The sequence below is a fragment of the Taudactylus pleione genome, unplaced genomic scaffold (genome assembly GCF_031769625.1).
Source record: "Taudactylus pleione unplaced genomic scaffold, aTauple2 ptg000007l, whole genome shotgun sequence".
NCBI classification, from domain to species: Eukaryota; Metazoa; Chordata; class Amphibia; order Anura; family Myobatrachidae; genus Taudactylus; species Taudactylus pleione.
In genome coordinates, this window is record NW_028284410.1 from 24,252,604 (window position 1) to 24,273,987 (window position 21,384).

Here is a 21,384-nt window from a genome sequence, read left to right on the forward strand (position 1 = left end):
AGGCACTAATTCAGTATGTCTGAAGAGGTACACGTACTAATGTTCCTAAGCTTGTTATCTGGTACTTGAATTTTGTCTGTGAATCAGCTTTGTGGTTCAAGGTTCAGTTTTTAAATACGAATTTACTTAACTGCTTTACAAATCATGTATTTCATGGTTTAGTTTAGTATATAAGGGGTATAGGATTGAGGTCTGGTACAATGTAATATTAAAGCATAATTAATAATTACTTTGTACATAAGACAATCATAGGGACCACTCTACACTGAGTTTTGAGTCTTGACTCATTGGTTAAATGATTGATCTACACCTTCTTTCCAAGGGCATATATAGTACAGCAGCAGTAGATATGGCTATTTATGTCCTAACAAATGGGACACTAGCATTTTCACAGTTATGCACGGTAGACTGATATAATAAATAAGGTCCAAGAAATAGTTAGCCACTTTTTGTCCTATTATTACTGCTACTATTAGCTCACAAGGAACCTATTTTTTCCCGCTAGAAATTTTAGACTTGACCTAACATAATTTGTTAGCATGCAAAGGCGGCATTGCGTAAGAACATTTAATTATAAACTTGACAATTTAAAAATGACAATGCTGAGAATAAATTGGAAGAGGTATTTGGCATGCATGCTTAACGTCAAGATTTGCATGTGCACAAATGAGATGTCGGATTAAATTCCTTATCATCCTTGCTGTACAAATTGTGTGTCACTTTCCCTTCTATAGATCATGTGTCTCTTGGAGGACTTGGTGACAGCTTCTATGAATACTTAATCAAGTCTTGGCTGATGTCAGCTAAACAAGATAATGAAGCAAAGGGCATGTACTATGATGCTGTAGAGGTATTAAACACATGTATTGTCTTGTCAACCAAATACAATTGCAATTCTCTTATTTAGAGGTTGTCCCTTTCCAGATGGTACACATGATATTTGTCTCACCAGTAAGTAGAAGAAGTCAGTGTAGATGGCATCTATTTTAGATCAGACTACTAATAACCAAACCTACAAGCAGGTAAGGTAATACAAACAATTTAGAAATTATAACCATGAAACCACTGATTTATATAACCATTAACGGATAACAAAATCCAGGCAGGAATCCTTCAGAAAATCAGTTGTTCTTAGTCATAGTACCTTTCTGAGCACCCATTATTTCTATTCCTTTGTTAGTCTTAACCAGTCTCAAGTCTTTTACTGCTACCTTTGGTTTAAGTCGATTTTGCCATGTTGTTTTGTGTGTAAATAAGACTGGTCAGATCATGCACAGCAACAATTTGTGTTGTTATGTAACAGGTAATATCTTAACCTCTGAACCCTTCAAAGTTCCAGGGTCTAAGCACTTTCCTACATTGCTTTTGGCTAATCATAGGCAAACGCAGGGGGGGTTACCGTCTGCCTGGAAACCCCCCTCCCTAGCACACACTATGACCACAATAGAAATAGTAATATAATGGAATGTTACTAGCGTTGTATGTTCTTCTCAGTATCACAAATTAAATAATTAGCACCACCTGTGGATCTTTCAAAATGTGTCAGCCAGTAATAAATATACCTATGCACCAATTAGAAGATGTGGAAAACATGCACTGTTAGGGGTGCACTGCTATAGACCATCAATAGGGTTAATTATTAATACTATAATAATACACTATCCAGCACATAAGGAGACCAATATGTACATATGGGATGCAATCGGGAAGCCGGCTGACATTATACCGACAGCCGGCTTCCCGACTGTCATATCCTGGCGAGGGTGAAATGACTGGCGTCTAGATGTAGACGCCGCTCATTTTACCGACGCCAGGAGACTGGCGCCCGGCATCCCGATCGAAGGGATGCCGGGCGCCGCAAGTGGATAAGTGCTAATTATGGCCTCTTCATGGACTGACCACACACGCTCTAAAGCATTTGGAAACCCCCTTCTAGAAATCCTGCGTTTGCCACTGCCCAGATCTTTGGTATAAAGCAGTTGCTGACCATAGTTATGTGGTATATTTGTTAAACAAGGAAAATGGAAGTCACTTATGTGCCAGCAGACTGCGTCTGTGCACCTGATCACAATGTCTCAACTATGTTTATGTAATCGAGATCTGGCAATCCTTGCAGTAATTCAGGTGAGCGCCAGCATTTGCACATATAAAGATATGGCATCTGTGAGAACTCTCTTATTGATTAAATGTAAGATTGCAGATATATTAGGAGAGTACAAAAAGGCATTGTAATAAGTCAGAATCAGATTGTCAGCTGGCTATCGATTGCTGCCTTGCAATGACCTGGAAGGTTGTTGAATAGCAAATTAAATTTATGTTTAGGAGTTGCCAAGATTGGCTGAGGATTAATCACCTATATTTATCTGTACCACTGGGGCCCAACAAACTTTCATACTGTGCACAAACGTCATAGTCTCTGAGGCTTGGTGCAAGGAGCTCAGTGTTTTCTGTCACAGGCATGACTGCTTAGTCTAATGCACCTGCATATGGATACATGAGTTCTGAGTAAACAGGAGCACACAAGCAATGTGTTAATGTAGTGGATGATAAAGGACTTTATGTGACTATATAAGACCAAGCCTGATGATTCACCCTTGCCTGTGATAGATTTGGCCCTGCTAGTCTCTGTCTCACTTGTTTGTGGTCTGACTGATCCATGCACCTAAACAATTTAGCTAGGTCTTTGGATCTTGACTTTGTGCTTCATTACCATACCCACCTGTTATTCACATCAGTGATTTCATATCCCATAATCTGCCTGTTGTTAAGCTGTTTTTGATGTGACTGCCTGTAGATTGTCATTCTGTGCCCTGTTGTTGTAAACTATGTGTTTTTCTGTCAGTATTTCTGCTGATCATATCTTGTAAGTGTCCATCTTGGGCTTATGCGCAAGTCTAGGAGGCAATGCAGTATCACTAAGAATATCAAGCTTTTAGGGCATTGAGGACTACAGGTGAAGATCATGTTGGCATAGTATGTGGTTTTCATGAGTAAAATTATCATCCTGGTGTATATAAGGACCTAAGAGTATCACTGGCGGCATCTGAAAACATGAATGTTAGTCCAAAATCTGGATTCTATTATGTTAACTTTATCATTATGACCCATAAGAGTTAATGCTGAAGTTAGTGTTTTACTGCCGTATATAAAATGTGATTGCAGCTAATGAGCTAATGGATTATACTGATGATACAGTTTGCAAACTGGCGAATACGGAACACTGCATTCAGCATTTATATTCAATCTTCATTTGGTTAAATTGCAGAACAATAAAAATATGTCTTTCTTTTTGTCGAATACTATCACCATAGCAACGTAGTATGGAAAAGTCGTACAGCATGTAACGCTCATTTGCTAATAGTGTGGATAAATGAGAGTTACGGAGTAAGAGGGGCACAAAACAATGATTATAATTGTATACAATTTATAAAGTTAGACAACTGTAATTGTAATTCTATTAAATTAATATAGATGCCCATGTATATACGGATTGAACTAGGGGCGGAAATGCAGGAGACAGTGGTAGACAGTTGGCTCCTGGTGCCAGCCCTGAAGGGGACACACTGACCACCTCCGCTGCTCCAGGCTCTGCTTTATGCACCCCAGAGCAGTAATAAGCAGGGAGCCCAGGGTGCCTTTGCTGCGGTCCTCCCTCTCCCAGTGTCCCACCCCAGAGTTCGGTCTCTAGAGACAGATCTCCAGCAAGGAAACCGCACCATAAAATGACAGGGCAGGGCAGATGATGGAGTACGACTCCTTCCTCCTTTGTTCATCTTTCCCCCTCACACGTGGGACCTGCTTTCTCTGTTGTTGCTGTGAGAGCTGCAAATAACAAGAACGGAAGACCCTGATCAGCAACAGTAGTTTTTGTGTGCTGGTATTTTATTCGGGGGAGAAGTGTGTGACTGGGTGCTGCTGCTGGGGTGTTGGCAGTGAATGCAGGGAGGGAGATTGTGTGTCTGGGAGCTGCTTGGTTGTTGGCAGTGAACTCAGGTTGAAGGGTATGTGTCTGGGTGCTGCTTGTGTGTTGGCAGTGAACTCAGGGGGAAGGGTATGTGTCTGGGTGCTGCTTGGGTGTTGGCAGTGAACTCAGGGGGAAGGGTATGTGTCTGGGTGCTGATAAGGTGTTAGTAGAAAATGCAGGGAGTGATGATTGTGTTTAGGTGCTGCTGTAGTATTGTCAGTGAATGCAGGGGGGAGAGTGTGTCTGGGTCAGTGTTGTAACTAGGGCAGGGTCGTCGGGGCTCGTGTCCTGGGCCCCATGAGACCTTCAATGCGGGGGGGCGCCAGCGGCCATGGTACAGGCTCATCCTAGCTAGCCAGTGTAGTGCATACAGCAGTGAATGCGGTCAGCACTACATATTTACACACACATCAGCGCCAGTGCAGCGGCGATGTGTGTGTTTCAGCAGCCAATGAGTCAGACAGACTCTCATTGGCTGCAGCTGCGCCCACTGCAAGAGCCGGGCTGGGGCTCACTCATGAACTCTGCCTTCCGACTCCTGCAGTGGGTGATGGCGTCTCTCCCATAGGACCAAGCACGAGGACGGAGACGGAGTAGTATCGGCAGACACGGCAGGAGCGGGGATTCATGCATAAGTGGGACCACTATAGGGGGTACTGTATAATGGGCACTACTGCGGGCCTACATAAGAGGGACCACTACTGGGTACATTGCATACTTGGAGTACTGTATAATGGGCACTGCATAGGGGGGACTGTATAAGGGGCACTACATTAAGGTGCATATGGAATGGAAAGGATTGTTCCCTAGAGTTACGAAAAAGGGTTGTGTGTCATGTTGACATGCCCCATTTTTCAGTGGCCACGCCCCTTAGGAGGAGGAGGGGGCTCTTATTTTCAATTTGCCCTGGGCTCCAAAATACCCTAGTTACGCCACTGGCCTGTGTGGTTCTAGGTTGTTAATAATGATTGCGGTGGGAGTACTGCTGGGGTGAATGCGGGGAGAGGAGAGAGTGTGACTGGTTGTTGGTAGTGAATGTGGGTTATGGACACTGTGTGTCTGCTGCTGTGATCGGGGAGTTAGTAGTGAATGAGAGTGGAAGGGGGGACACCTACAACTTTCGTGCCTCCGAGCTCCTGGCATGAGTTTATGCCCCTGGATTGAACATGGCACAAGCAAGGAAAGTGGCTAAAGGGTCTCGGATGGAGCATGCCAAGAGCGGGACAAGCTTGTGGCATCAACCCTCCTCTATAAAAAGAAAAAAAATTCAGGGCTCAGAGAAATGTGATGTGACTGGGTACCTGGAAGGAACTGTGAAGCAGCACATATAAGCAGGCTGTGGGAGCGGCATCATAGGCTCACAGGAGCCATGCGGAATCTGACGCAGTGCCCGTTTATAGGACCCAAAGAGATAAGGTACTTGAGGAGGGAATCTGCATGATTTACCGCCGGACCCGTGCCCGGCGGTTGGAATCCCGACAACAGGAGGCCGGGAGAGGAGGAAATCCCGATCGTCGAAGGTAAGTATATACTAACCTAATTCTAACCCCCTAACCCTCCTTTAGGGTGCCTTACCCTAACCTTCACCCCCAGTGCCTAAATCTCAGATGGGGGGACTGCGCATACACATGACCTGTTCTACGCATGTGCAGAATGGGTCCAGCAAGCTTGCACGCAGTGTCCCCAAGCCATTTGGGGATGGGGCAGCGATGTATGCATTTCCAGAAAATGTTTTCTGGGAGTGCCGTTGCCAATGTCTGTGTCTTCTGACGCAGATTTACCGGCTTCACAAGTGGCTTATTCAGATGGCCGACGATGTAATGGTTGCGATGTTGATCCGATGCTTCGTCTTCAGACACTGAGATGCCAGCAGGAGGTGTCTTTTTTTTTTTTTTTTCTTAAGATGCCTCCTGCAGGCATTAGCATATTTTGCACAGCTACTACATCGAAAGACACAGCTGCTGTGCAAAAGCATACAACTCTGAATCAGGCCCTTGGTGTACAAGATAAGGGTACTAGGTCTAGGTAAAATGTACATGGGTAGAGAAGTGGTCTAAAGTAATTAGTAGTGTACCACAACAATAATTACTATTTAAAAACTCACTGTGGGCAACGATGTAGTGGACGATGGCGAAATGTGTAGTTCCATCAGATACATACAGTGAGGTCAATGACTAGGGAGGCACAGATGGAGATGGGTCTGAGTGATGGGAGCCTATCTCACCCCCTACTCACTGTAACTCTCCCCTCACTACACAAAGCTTCATAGTCCATTGATTCTCTTACCTGCATCACTGTCTTCTCTTGCTGCTGCTGACTGAGGTCCGATATCTAAACACTGCAGTGCACTTCCTGGTCACGGCACAACCAAGGTGACCATCAGTGCTCAAGGCACGTCCCCCCCCCCCATACTGAGAGGCCTGCCTCTATTAGCCCCCTTTCTTTGCAGCTTACTTCCTGTGGTGTGGCCTTGCCCCCAGCTCTGCAAGCAGTATCTGGCTATACCGAAGCGAGGCTGAGCTGTTGCTCCCTCATCGCGTGTCTCCCTGGGAGCTCCACAAAGCTGGTGTGTTAACTATAAAAATAATTACATTAAACTAAGAAGATGTTTATAAGTTATAAATATCATCTTTGTATTTTTCTAATCATTTTTATATCAAATCTCAGGAGTATGACAGCACTTCCCTGAGTACCATGCTGCATCGTCCCATCTGCTATGCTGCACAGCAGTGCCCCCAAGCCAAAAGAGGAGTCTGAGTCAAAGACAATATGATTCAAACAGTCTTGTTCATTAAACTAACAGATTGTAAAAACACATTACACTAATAATGTGAACACCCATAAATATTGTATTTAAAAAATAAAAAATGCTTCCAAGCTTCTGGTTCTTAAATTGTGTACCAAAGAAATTAAAATGTCTGACAAATTGGTACAACAGTTTTACCCACAAAGCTGTATATAAAAGTATTTCATTTGTTATCACTCTTTAGACCAGTGGTAGCCACCCTGGTCCTCAAGAGCTACCAACGGTGCATGTTTTGCAGGTCTCCACACAGAATCACAAGTGATATAATTAGCTCCACCTCTTTTCAAATGTGTTAGTTAGTAATGAATCCACCTGTGCACCTGCTAGGTGGTCTGGAAAACGTGAACTGTTGGTAGCTCACGAGGACCGAGGTTGGCTACCCCTGCTTTAGACCCACATATATAGAACTATATAAACAGTCATTGTAAGTATCTACCAAACTAGTAAAAATAATTATATAGACAGTCAGAGAAAGGGATCTACTGTACTGTTCTCAATTGTCGATAAAAAGAGCACATTCTTTTGTTGCTTCAGTTAATGCTTTGGAGTTGCATAGCACATCAGTGCAGTCATTGTTTTTTGTTTACATTTCTTGATGACATTTTTGTATTTCATTTACTATTTTACTTGAGAGCAAACTGTGATACAGGTTGAGTCTCCCATATCCAAATATTCCGAAATACGGAATATTCCGAAATACAGAATATTTTTAGCATGACTGAGATAGTGAAACCTTTCATTTTTGATGGTTCAGTGTACACAAACTTTGTTTAAGGCACAAAATTATTAAAAATAAAGTATAAAATGACCTATAGGCTGTATGTATAAGGTGTATATAAATCATAAATACATTCTGTGTTTAGATTTGGGCCATATTCCTAAGACATTTCATTATGGCATGCAATTATTCCAAAATACGGAATATTCCGATATCCAAAATACCCCTGGTCCCAAGCATTTTGTATATGGGAGACTCAACATGTACTTGAATTGTTTCCAATTAAATGTTTTTCAGTGATCAACATAAAGTCAAACACTGTAAATCGATTATCCTGTTACTGTAATAGTGCCACTTGTGAGAGCTCCAGTTATTTTCAATTATACTAAAACTCTAGTAGTCTGAACTTTTTCAAATTTTGAACATTAACTTTAGGAAGCTGTAGTAATTAACATTTTTTTTTTTAATTTATTACCAGTTATTTATATAGCGCACACATATTCCGCAGCGCTTTACAGAGCATATCTGGCCATTCACATCAGTCCCTGCCCCAGTGGAGCTTACAATCTATGTTCCCTACCACATGCTCACACACAGACACACTAGGGTTAATTTTTTTTGTTGGGGGCCAATTAACCTACCAGTATATTTTTGGAGTGTGGGAGGAAACCGGAGTACCCGGAGGAAACCCACGCAAGCACATGGAGAATATACAAACTCCACACAGTTGTGGCCATAGTGGGTATTAAACCAACGACCTCAGTGCTGTGAGGCAGTAACGCTAATCATTACACCGTCATTTTTTGTGCTTTTGCGCTCTGTAAAATCCCACAATAAAGGCCAAAGCTATGTGTAGGTAAAATATATTTAAATGGTTTTCACTGTTATTTTTAGGCAATTGAAGCGCATCTAATCAAAAGGTCTGCTGGCGGTCTCACATACATTGCTGAGTGGAGAGGAGGTGTCCTTGACCACAAAATGGGACACCTGACCTGCTTTGCTGCAGGGATGTTGGCCCTTGGAGCAAATGATGCTCTGGAGAAGAAAAAAGATCATTATATGGATTTAGCAGCAAATATTTCCAACACATGCCATGAATCTTATGTACGTACAGGTATGCATTATCCTTATCATATCCATCAATGGCTACATTGTCATTAAGTATCAGGAGAATGTCATGATTTATTAAACAACATCAATAACTTCAGCGTTTTCAGCGTACTTTTCTAATATGTCAACGTCCTCAAAACCAATATGCTATACATTGGGGAGTTGTATACAGATGTGTTCTTGTACATCTAGGGGGTATAATTACTAAAGTGTTGGTTTTTAGAAGTGGAGATGTTGCCCATAGCAACCAATCAGATTTTATTTAATATTTATATAGCACCTTCTAGAACAGTGGTGGCGAACCCTGGCACTCCAACTGCTGTGGGACTACATATCCCAGCATGCCCTGCCACAGTTATAGCATTCCCTAATAGCAAAACTCTGCTAGTGCATGTTGGTATATGTAGTCCCACAGCAGCTGGAATGCCAGGGTTCGCCACCACTGTTCTAGAAAATACTAGTTAGAATCTGATTGGTTGCTATGGGCAACATCTCCACTTCTAATAACCCGCACTTTAGTAACTATTCCCCCTAGTGTCTTTTTTCAACATGGCTCAAGATGCTTGGTGTGACTAAGACACTCCACCGCTGGTAGCAAGGCGTACTTTTTCCTAAATATCGCATCTTAGTGGCATCGCAGCCACATACAAAGCCGCTCACAGTGTATCAGGGATGCTAGGTTACTACATTTGTTGCAAAGGAATTGGTATAAAATATATGTATGAAGTCGCAGTTTAAGCAGAATGCAACGTGTCGGAACCTTTTTTTTTCTTACATAGACTTAAGTACTACTAGCCCCAGTGATCAGTATACGTAGTTATATCGATTTAATGGTGCGCATAAGAAGCAAATCTTAAGAAGAAAGACTCTTGGCGCAGATAATTTGAAAGTCTGTGACGCGCCAGACATGGAATTTTGCCACATTTAGAGCAAAGGTATATAAGGACACATGCTCAATGTATAACCAGAAAAAGGTCAGTTAATGAGTATGTGCAGCCTCCAAAACTGCACTAATTTCTGGAAGTAGCACCACAGTTATAAGATCCTCTATTGCTAGGTTACATATCTACTTTTGCCCAAATGTGCCCAATTGCACAGGGAAGAACAATGTTTTGAGAGGCAGGATACACAAATGCAATCTGATTTTCAAGATGAGATTATTTAAATGTAAATGAAGGGGCTGATTCAGAGATGACTGCAAGGTGACTAAAATTGCTCCCACATTGTGTGCACAGAACAAAATACCCATATTTGCAGATTGTACACATCCGCCCATATCTGTACACTTGGTTTGATACCCATCAGCATCATCTGTATGCAGTTGTACCTGTCTTATCCTTGTTATGCAATCAGGGCTGGCTCTAGACATTGTGGAGCTCAGGGCAAAAGTTCCCAGCTCCATATAAATTAAATAACTTTTTTAGATAGCGTCCCTCTGCGCGTGCTGAAAACTCCCCCAATTCATCACACTGTGGGGTGTGCCCAGCACTTACGAAGGTCTCCCCTCATGTCGAATAATTGCCATGTGCAGTAATGTGCCTTACACAGTATGTCTTACACAGTAGTGCCCTTTATAACACATTATGCCACATGCAGTAATGGGGTTTATAACATATTATGACACACACAGTAATGCCCTGTATAACACATTGTCATAGGCAGTAATAACTGTATAACACATTATGCCACACGCAGTAATGCCCTGTATAACACATTATGCCATATGCAGTAATAACCTGTATAACACATTATGCCACATGCAGTAATGCCCTGTATAACACATTATGCCACACGCAGTAATGCCCTGTATAATACATTATGCCACACGCAGTAATGCCCTGTATAATACATTGTGCCACACACAGTAATTCCCTTTATAATACATTATCCCCAATTCAAATTACGCCACACAGTAGTCCCTTATTCATGTTATGACACACAGTAGTGCCCCTTTTACACAATGCCCAAATGAGTGCCCCTTATACACAAGGCACACAGTAGTAGTGCCCCTAATACAATGCCCACAGTAGTAGTGCCCCTAATACAATGCCCACAGTAGTAGTGCTCTTTATACAAAGCCCACAGCAGTGGTGCCCCTTACACAATGGCCCCAGTAGTGGTGCCCCCATGCAGTGCCCTCATTAGTAGTGCCCACAGTGTTAATGCCCCCATTGGTAATGTCCCCTATAGTAGTACCCCCATTGGTAATGCCCCCAATAGTAGTGCCCACAGTAGTAATGCCCACATTAGTAGTGCCCCCAGTAGGAATGCCCCCCCTATAGCCATGCCCCCAATAGTAATGCCTCCCTATAGCCATACCCCCAGTAGTAATGCCCCCAGTGCTGGTGCTTCTGAAAAAAAAAATACAATTAAAATGCAAACCCATTACTTACCTTAAGCCCCGCTCCTGCATCCGCTGCCGTCCGGTCCGACCGTGGCTCCACCACGGATTTATGGGAGAGACGTCATGACGTCCCCTCCCATAGTGCTCTCTGCGGGAGCCGGAGCTCAGAAGTGAGCTCTGGCTCCTCTGATCTATGAGAGAGACGTCATGACGTCCCTCCCATAGTGCTCTCTGCGGGAGCCAGAGCACAGGAGTGAGCTCCGGCTTTCAGCTGCCGCTGCAGGGAGGGAGCCGGGTGCCCGCTGATAACAAATATCAGCAGGCGCCCGGCAAATGGAGCCTCCCTGCGCCGGTTTTTTTTTTGTTTTTCTTGTGGGGATTCAGGGCTTCATTCAGAGGCGGTCGGAGGATGCAAGCGGTCGCTCAGAAACTGAGCGGCCGCTTGCATCCTGACCGCCAGCTCTAACGACCGCTAGGGTGATGGTCGCGATGGTCAAAGACCATCTGGGCTTACGACGAGACCCTAGGGTAGGGTCTCACTTGTCGTAAGCCCCGGAGAGCTTCTGGCTCTGTCAGAGCCGGAGGCTCTCCACTGACAGTGATGTCAGTGGGGCCTCCCCCAAACGGCAGGCGTTCCCAAGGGAACGCCTCCATTTGGGCTACCACCCCCCCGGCCCACCTTCCAAACGGGGCAAGCTGTCAATCAACATCGACAGCTCGCCCCCTTTGGAAAGAGACCCGCTACGACCAGCGCTGTTGGTCGTAGCGGGTCTCACGCATGCGCACGAAGGAGCCGGCTCCCTCGTGCGCATGCGCACTGGACAAACATCGAGGCGGCCGCCTCTGAATGAGACCCTCAGTGGAGCTCTCTAGGGGTGGTAGTTTTTTTTTTTTAAATATATATATATATATATATATGTTTCATGAATTTTACTATACTGTGCATAAATAGGTTCAAAATAGCCCTAGAGGCAAGATGGTTGCCTGATGTTACAGTGCAAGAAGTGACTGGTTTGGCTTTATGTACATCTTATGCCCCATTGTCTTTTATAATGTCCAAAACGCCAAATAAAATCTGAGTTACAAAAAGTAGGTGAGATGTGATGGGGGATTTCCAACCTGCATCATCTTGATCTTCTTTCCACAAGTCCAGATGATCAAACTAAATGCCTACATATACTATAGGAAAACTCGTTGTAGAGAAAAAGAGAATTTTGTGTTTTGTAGGCTATTAGAATAATAATATAATGATATGTTGTTTACAGATACTAAGCTTGGGCCTGAAGTTTTCAGGTTTGACACTGGAGCTGAAGCTACTTCGACTAGATTAAGTGAAAGATATTACCTGCTACGTCCAGAAGTGGCTGAGAGTTACTTGTACTTGTGGAGGTTGACACACAACCCCAAATATAGAGAGTGGGGCTGGGAGATCGTACAGGTATGGAAACATAATTGTAGTTCCATCTAACGTATATTAAGTGAATGATTGTAACTGCAATATGAGACCTATTCATTAATTTCTTTCTCCTCCTCCCCCCCCTCCCCCATCTAGCTCCTCAGTACTCAATAAAATACATCACCATCTAATAACTGTGTGTGAATTGGGGGAATGTGACTGTTGGTGGAAGTCTAGGAGGTGCAGTGTCAGTGTTGGCAGGAAGGTCTGTGCAATGTAAGTGTTGGCAGGTATCTAGGAGGGGCACTATGAGTGTTGGCAGGAAGGTCTGAGCAGTGTAAATGTTGGCGGAAATATGGGTGGGGCAGTGAGGGTGTTGTTAGGAAGGTCAGTGCAGTGTAAATGTCGGCAGACATCTAGGAGGGGCAGTGTGTGCATTGGCAGGAAGGTCGGGAGTACAGTGTAAATATTGTTGGGAGTCTGGTAGTGGCAATGTTTGTGCTAACAGGACATTTGGGGGGGTATTAGACTTGCCATATCATCCCTTTAAATGGGGACACGTGAATTACACAGGTTCTGTGGCTGATAAAAACCAGGTGAAATGAGCCTATCACAGAATCTGTGTAATTCATATGTGTTTCCCGAATTAAATATGGCAAGCCTAGGCGGTATAAATATTGTTTGGGAGTCTGAGAGGGGCAGTGTATGTTGTTGAGAAGTGGGGGGCAATGTAAATATTGGCAGGAGTTTGGGAGCAGGGCCCGATTATCTTCAAGGCGATGTAGGCAACCATCTTGGGCCCGGTGAGTCCTACTGGGCCATGCTGACGTCTGCCTACGGCACGACAACTGACCATCCATTTTTAGAGAAAAAGAACTCAGGAGTCTACAGGGGGTAGAGGGTGGGTGGTGTGATCGGGCGCGGCTTCATAATGATGGCTCCACTGGTGCCTCAAGGGTTAATGCATGTTGCAGAAGCACCAGTGGCTGTTAAGGCAGACTAAGCCTGGAGATGAAACTGTGCTCCCAACATGGACAGAACAGAGAGAAATGCCCTAAATAGAGGAACGTGCTGTTGGAATAGACTGATCAGGAAACGGGGAGCTGGCAAGGACACAAAGTGTTAGGACAGTGGTCAGGGCCAGCGCTACAGTTAGGCAGCTGCCTAGGGCGCTGGACCTGGGAGGGGACCACAGAGGCTGCCTTACAATAAAATAATGTGGTTTATTTTATTAAATAATATATAGATTGTACAATTGTATTTCTATTTTGTTTTGTTTATTACTTTTCTACAAACTTGGAACCAAAGTGGAATCAAAGTCCAGGCTTAATTTCAATGCACATGTGAGAACCAGAAAATCCAGGTCACACATGCGCATATGCATTGTTATTGTTAATAAATCTAATAATATTTAAAAAGTCAAGTGTTTTGAAGTGTTTTGTTTTGCTGGGAAGAGGTTTTTGGGGAGCAGGAGCAGTAGGGTGAAGCTTTGTCTAGCTAGCCTAGAATCCTGTCACTAGCCATGACAGGGGTACAGGTGCAGAATGTACACTAAAACTAAGAGACAGGCACTTCAGGAAATAGCTGAGCAAGTCAGATTCCTAGTGGAAAGGTGATGCTGTAGAGAGCCAAGAAAAGATTTTCAATGACCCTGCTGACCGAACAGAGGGGCTAATTCAGCAGTGCAAACAAGTGCACTGCTGAACGCAGATTCACGATTATCGGCAATCTGTGCATGCGCACGACCCATTCTGCGAGTGTGCAGAATGGATCCTGCTAACACGCACACTAGAGCTTGTCCAGCAGTGCACTGAGCTGTGCGCCCAGAGTTTATAGAGTATGCGCAGGTCGCCAGGAAAATGGCCGCGGCGGCCATATTTTCTGTACTGCGCATGCGTAAACGACGGGAAAATGGCAGTGGCGGACATTTTCCAGTTGTTTTTACATAGCCATACCCCTGCGCCGACGTGGGTCTCTGGAGAGGTAAGTGTTATTATGGGTGCAGGGTGTGGGGTGCGATGCACATGTGCCCCACACACCCTGCACCCATTATAGATACGCCGCTGGAAGAGCCTTGTCTAGGAACAGCCCAAACAAGATCCTCTCTTTTTCAAAACCTTTTTTTTCTTTTTAGAATTTCAAATTCTTATAACTAATTTTGAAAACAGGATGGAATCGGTGAAATAATGGAATAAAATAAGTGTCTGCGAACTTGTAATAGACTTGCTACTATAAATTTGTGATTTGAGGTGAGTATTGATACCTTTTATCTGAGTACTGGTAAACACACATACACGGGGTCATGGAGCAAGAGCCTTAATACATCTCTGTTTGGAATGTGCAGTGTGCTGGTGTGAAGTTGGTGGGGGAAGCATGAATGTTGGCGGGAGGGGCAGTGCGTGTTGACAGGAAGCTGGAGAGTGAAAGGGTATTACCAGTGCAGCTACTTCATCCTTAGCCCAAGTGAAATCTTTTCACAAACCTAATGTATTGTGGTTCACAAAGATCACTCTGGTAATTTGTTAGGAGGTTATATTTATAATTAACTTTTATCAATGTCATTTGAGCCATCTAATCATAAATGTCCATTTGATCTTCAGGTTAAGTGGACCCGAATGTTTGTAGCTGTGTTAAATATAGAATGTACAACATACAAAGCATAAACTAAGTTTCTACTTCAGGGTCCATAGGGTTCCACAGGATACCTTGGGGTATAGGTGTGACGTCAGTCGCAGGGCACCAAAGAGTTAAGCTTTCAGCCTCCCAGGATGCACTAGGTCCCCCTCCTATACCCCGCCCCCGGGCCAAGGCACCTCAGTTTAGTTTGGTGCCCGGCCGTTGTCGGGTGCACCTGTTGGAGTGGGGGCTAGAAGAGCCCCTGAAGCTTTTTCTTCATGCAGCTGTGGCTGCACATCTGGATGAACAGCATGGACAGTCAGTCCTGACGTCCATGCTGTCTTCCCTACACCCCGCCGGTACCAGAACGCCGGTACTGATCCGGGGATGCTGGTGGGCGTCTGGGGTCACAGCTAGCGGTGACCCCAGATGCTCCGGACCATGGCCGGATTCAAGGGGGACAGAGGTAAGCAGCGGGGTCCCGCGGTGGGTCCCCGCTGATCACATGGTCCTAAGTCCCCAGGCAGGGGGCTCCCTGGGGACTGGCTGCAGCGTGGAGCCAGGCGACCAACCTGCGCTTCCACTACCCCCTGGGACAGCGGACCGCAGCAGAGCGGTAGCGCTGCGGCGTCCCAGGGGTTAAATGCATGCCAGGGGAGCGCGCCTTCCCTGTCTCACAGCCGGCGCCTCCCCCGCTGCACACAGCCCTCTCTGCACTGTGCTGACTGGTCCTGTGTCAGCGCTCCTCCCCCAGGCCAGCTTCTCTCTGCTCCTCGGCGGCCATCTTCTCTGCAACGCATGGTGAACGCTGCTGGAAGTCTGGAAGGAAGCATCGTGGTCTGGGTCCCCCCGCATACCTCTCCTCCGCTGTGGCTCAGGTCTGTGTATGCAGCGCTGTGTCCTACCAGGCCCTGTGTCTGTGTAGTTGAGTGATCAGCGCTGTTAGTGCAGGAATTGTTATTTCTCTGCATTGTATGTGACTGTGCTAGCGCTGCCTGTAACTCCGCAGCCCGCGTTTACTCCGATGGGTTTGTCCCAGCAGTCTGTGGTGTCGTCACCCATGCAGGGGTTCCCACGACAATTGGTGGTACCCCACAGTCTCCCTATTTCCCCGCTCCCGGGTTCTCAGAAGCCAGCGTGGGTTAACTCCCTGACGAGTTCTGTACAGCACTTGTCGGATGTGTTGCAAGGGGAGTCTGTGATGCGGCCTCATAAAAGGCCGGTGGCGTCTCTGTCCGCTCCTTATGAGGATGACGAAGGGACGTCTGATGATGGGGAGATTCTGGATCCTTACGATCAGGAACCTTTCCATACTAAGGACGCTGATGCTAAGTCCAAAGTATATATTCCTGGACTTATTCGGGCGGTCCGCACAGCCTTGGTGATTGAGGACGAAGTTCCCCCAGCGGCTAAATCTAAGTATGCCTTTTTCAAAGATGTGAAGGGCGATGCCACAGTCTTTCCTCTTTCGGGTCAGTTGGTGGACCATTTAGAGGAGGCGTGGAAACAACCTGGCAAAAGATACCAGCCGCAGAGACGCCTGGCGGTGGCTTATCCGTTCGCGGATAATTATTTTGCTAAGTGTGAATCCCCTCCACAGGTGGATTCTCACGTGACCCGTCTTGTCCGTAGTGCCACATTGCCGATGCCATCCATGTCCTCCCTTAAGGATGCTACGGACCGCAAGGTAGAAATCTGCCTGAAGTCCGCTTATTCCCTTGCAGGGGGGGCAGCACGGCCGGCTATGGCCATTTGCTGGGTTGCCAGAGCGATGGAGCGCTGGGCGGATTCATTAGAGGCTTCTTTTGAATCCGACTGTCCGGCCGAACAGGCGGAGTTGATTGGCAATCTCCGTGATTCGGCCACCTACATCAACGAGGCGGCTCTAGACATTAGTACTCTGGTGTCTAGAATTTCTTCAGCAGCGGTAGCTGCTCGTCGCACCTTGTGGCTGCGATCCTGGAAGGCGGACGCAGATCCAAGAAAGGTCTGGAAGCGTTGCCGTTTACCGGAGAAGTTCTCTTCGGTCCGGATCTGGATAAGATTGTGGCCACGCTGGCGGCAGCCAAATCTGCTTGTCTCCCGTCGGCCGCTGCTCCTTCTGGTTCTGGACCATCGTCCTTTCGGTCATCTAGGGCCCAGGGCAGGCCCAAACCACAGTCGTTTCCTCGACAGGCTGGCCCTAAGAAATCGGTCAAGCCCCGGAAACAGGCATGGAGTACCAGACGTCCGGCCCCCAAGCCAGATGACAAGCCTGCGGCCTGACGGTCCGGGTCTCCCCTTGGGGGATCCCAGGGTGGGAGGCCGCCTGCTGCAGTTCTCCCGGTGTTGGTCGTTCACTACGACAGACACTTGGGTTCTGGAGGTGGTCTCTCACGGGTACGCCCTCTCCTTCCGGCACAGACCCCCGGCTCGATTCTTCACCACGGGTCTACCATCAGACCGGAACAAGGCTACGGAGCTGCGGAAGGTATTGCACACTATGCTCCAGGCTGGAGTTATAGTGCCTGTTCCATTCTCCCAGAGGGGCCAGGGTTTCTATTCAAATCTATTTTTGGTACAGAAACCCAATGGGTCATATCGTCCGATTCTCAACCTCAAAGCACTCAACAAGTCTTTGCGGGTCCCGAAGTTTCGGATGGAGACCCTACGGTCCATCATTCTGGCGCTGGAACCTGGGGACTACATGGTGTCATTGGACATACAGGACGCTATGGCGGTCATGGCGGCTTCTCTGCGGCTGCAAGGAGTCCGCATGTTGCCGTACTTGGACGACCTGTTATTGGTGGCAGGATCTCCAGAGCTCCTGTTACACCACTTGGACCTGACCATTGCACTGCTGCAACGGCACGGCTGGCTAATCAACTGGCAGAAGTCCACTCTAATCCCGTCTCGGAGGATTCTGCATCTTGGAGCCTTATTGGACTCGGGACAGCAAAGGATCTTCGTGACGGAGGACAAGATCTCTGCTTTACAGTCAAGGGTGCGCAGTTGTCTGCACAGCCGCCGGGTGTCCTTACACTCGGCGATGAGGTTACTGGGCTCCATGGTGTCGGTGTTCGACATGGTGGAATACGCCCAGTTTCACTCCAGACCTCTGCAGCACCTGATCCTGTCCAAGTGGAACGGGCTGCCTCAGTCTCTGAAGTTCCAGACGATTGTGCTCACCCCGGAGGTTCGCCTGTCCCTTGCGTGGTGGTTAAAGACGACCCACCTCAACAAGGGACGTCCGTTCTGGGTTCCAAATTGGGTCCTGTTGACAACGGACGCCAGTCTTCGGGGCTGGGGAGCAGTTTCGGGTCCACACTTGTTCCAGGGCAGGTGGACACCGACAGAAGCGGAGCTTCCAATAAATATCTTGGAACTCCGTGCGGTCTTCAATGCTCTCCTGCAGGCACAGCGGTTTCTCCAGGGTCACCCGGTGCAGGTCCAGTCGGACAATGCTACCACCGTGGCCTACATAAACAGGCAAGGAGGAACTCGCAGTCGGGCGGCTCTCGTAGAGGTCTCTCGGATCCTGGTTTGGGCGGAGCGCAATCTTCCGGCCATATCAGCGGTCTTCATCCCGGGAGTGCTAAATTGGGAGGCGGACTTTCTAAGTCGCCAGGACGTTCATCCAGGGGAATGGTCCCTGCACCCGGACGTTTTTCAACTACTGGTGGACAGGTGGGGTCTTCCAGAAATCGACCTCATGGCGTCCCGGCACAACAACAAGTTGCCGGTGTACGGGTCTCGCACAAGAGACGAAGAGGCGTCTCTGGTGGATGCTCTGTCCGTCCGGTGGACGTTCAGGTTCGCATACCTGTTCCCTCCGGTCTCCCTGCTTCCACGGGTAATCCGGAAATTCAAACAGGAAGGAGGGACGCTCCTGTTGATAGCTCCCGCGTGGCCCAGACGGTACTGGTTCTCAGACCTTCAGGGTCTGTCCGTGGACAGTCCTCTGCGGTTGCCGCTACGACCGGACCTTCTGTCTCAGGGTCCTTGTCTTCACCCGGACCTGACTCGGCTGTCTTTGGCGGCGTGGCTGTTGAGACGGCCATGCTGAGGTCCTGGGGGTTTTCCAGCTCTGTGGTGCGTACCATGTTACGAGCTCGGAAACCGTCTTCCGCGAGGATATACCATCGCGTGTGGCATACGTTCTTCCAGTGGTGTCGACCGAGAGGTTATGCACCGCGGGAGTTTCGTCTGTCTCGGATTCTCGCCTTCCTGCAAGCGGGACTAGATCATGGGCTTCGCCTTGCTTCTTTGAAGGTACAGGTTTCGGCCCTATCTGTCTGGTTTCACCGTAGGATTGCTACAATCCCGGATGTGCGCACCTTTATGCAAGGTGTTCTCCGTATTCAGCCGCCCTTTGTTCCACCTGTGGCGCCTTGGGATTTGGCTGTGGTCCTGAGGGCTCTCCAAGGACCGCCGTTTGAACCACTGGGCTCAGTGGATATTAAATGGCTAACAGCTAAGACTGTTTTCCTTCTGGCCGTTGCTTCAGCCAGACGTGTTTCTGAGTTAGGGGCTCTTTCTTGTAGACCCCCTTTCTTGGTTTTTCATGGGAACAGGGCAGTGCTCCGCACTCGGCCCGAGTTTCTTCCCAAAGTTGTTTCCCAGTTTCATGTTAACGAGGAAATAGTTGTTCCGGCCTTTAACTCACCGGGTCTTTCCGTGGGTGAGGCCTCTTTGGATGTTGTGCGGGCCTTAAGGACTTATGTTGACCGCACTTCTTTGTTTAGGAAGTCGGACGCTTTGTTGTCCTCTATGGCTTCTGTAAAAAGGGTTGGCCTGCTTCAAAGCAAACTTTGGCAGCCTGGATCCGTATGGCTATTTCTGAAGCTTATCTTCATGAAGGCCTACCGGTCCCTCCTTCTCTGAAGGCTCATTCCACTAGGTCTGTGGGTCCTTCGTGGGCAGCTCGACGTGGTGCCTCGGCAGTTAAAACAGATCTGCAAGGCTGCTACGTGGTCTTCTGTCCATACCTTCGTGAGGTATTACAGGTTTGACACCTTCGCCTCTCAGGATGCTTCCTTCGGGCGGCGGATTCTCCTTTCTGCACAGGAGCGTCCCCACCCTTAAAGGATACTGCTTTGGGACATCCCCAAGGTATCCTGTGGATACCCTATGGACCCTGAAGTAGAAAATATGAGATATGGTAAGAACTTACCCTTGTTATCTCTATTTCTACGAAGTCCATAGGGTTCCACAGGACTCCCGCCCTGTCGCACCTGTGCTGCAGATGGGCTTTGCTCTGGTCACCGGTTTTCCGTCTCCCTCTGGTGAGAATGTGATTCTTGTATGTGTCCAGATCTTTGTTCTCTCTCTTCCTTCTCCTCCTCCGGCCTATGGTTTGGTAACTAACTGAGGTGCCTTGGCCCGGGGGCGGGGTATAGGAGGGGGACCTAGTGCATCCTGGGAGGCTGAAAGCTTAACTCTTTGGTGCCCTGCGACTGACGTCACACCTATACCCCAAGGTATCCTGTGGAACCCTATGGACTTCGTAGAAATAGAGATAACAAGGGTAAGTTCTTACCATATCTCATATTATAATAAGACTAAAATAAGATTCGAATTCTCTTAATGATAAATTGTAAAAATCCAGTTAATGGATTGTTGTATATCATGATTTTCATGGCGTCAATCTGATAATCCAAGTATAAGTAATGACCCTTTATAAGAAGGTTGCAAGATCAATATCTATGTTGAGCCCTCTTGGGGACATAGTTTTAGGAATACGTGCCTACTCTCCCAGAATCTGAGAGAGGCTCCGCATTTTTCGGGAAGCTCACGCACCCCAGGAAGAGTAGGTACTTTTCCTGCATCCTGCCCACTTCCTAGTGAAGTGGGGAGAATCCGTGGTCCGCAAGGAGAGGGTGGGCCTAGTGATGCGATTCTATGGTAATTGTGTAACTTGCCACAAGGAGATGGGGCCTAATGCACGAACCCACTTCACACACTTCTGACTGTGGGCCTGATTCAGAGCGCTCGCTCTGAATCAGGGCGTCCCTGTTTTTTTTTAAGACTGCCTCCTGGCCGCTCGTTAAGCTGTGGGTGACCACCCACAGCTTTAGCGAGCGGCCAGGTGATGGACCATTGGGGCTTGCGACGAGACCCTTGTGGTAGGGTCTCGTTCCCGCAAGCCCCAGTGAGCTTTCGGCTCTAATAGAGCCGAGAGGTCACCCACTGACATCACTCGTGATGTCAGTGGGGCCGCCCCCAAATGACAGGCGTTCCTTTGGGAACGCCTCCGTTTGGCCAGCCACCCCCCCTGCCTGCCTCCAAAATGGGACAAGCTGTCAATCACAATCAACAGCTGCCCCGCTTTGGTGTGAGACCCGTAGCGACGGTGCGCCCGCCGCTGGCAGTGTCTCGCGCACGCCAGAGCCGGCTCCGGCATGCGCAGTGGGGGACCATCAACCGGCTTTCAAGCGCTGTACGCTCGCGA

At 47.4% G+C, this 21,384-nt stretch overlaps 1 protein-coding gene and 1 long non-coding RNA gene across 2 annotated transcripts in view; one reads left to right on the forward strand and one right to left on the reverse strand.

Annotated features, from left to right (window-relative positions):
• The window catches only part of MAN1C1 (mannosidase alpha class 1C member 1), a 155,996-nt gene that overhangs the window by 91,556 nt on the left and 43,056 nt on the right, over positions 1 to 21,384 (forward strand). The window contains exons 9-11 of the mRNA XM_088460584.1: positions 735 to 850; positions 8,383 to 8,602; positions 12,208 to 12,380. Of these exons, the coding sequence (XP_088316710.1) occupies positions 735 to 850; positions 8,383 to 8,602; positions 12,208 to 12,380 (509 nt within the window). The remainder of the gene's footprint in view (positions 1 to 734; positions 851 to 8,382; positions 8,603 to 12,207; positions 12,381 to 21,384) is intronic.
• LOC148542985 (uncharacterized) overlaps positions 1 to 21,384 on the reverse strand; it is a 127,209-nt gene that overhangs the window by 31,539 nt on the left and 74,286 nt on the right. The window lies entirely within an intron of this gene.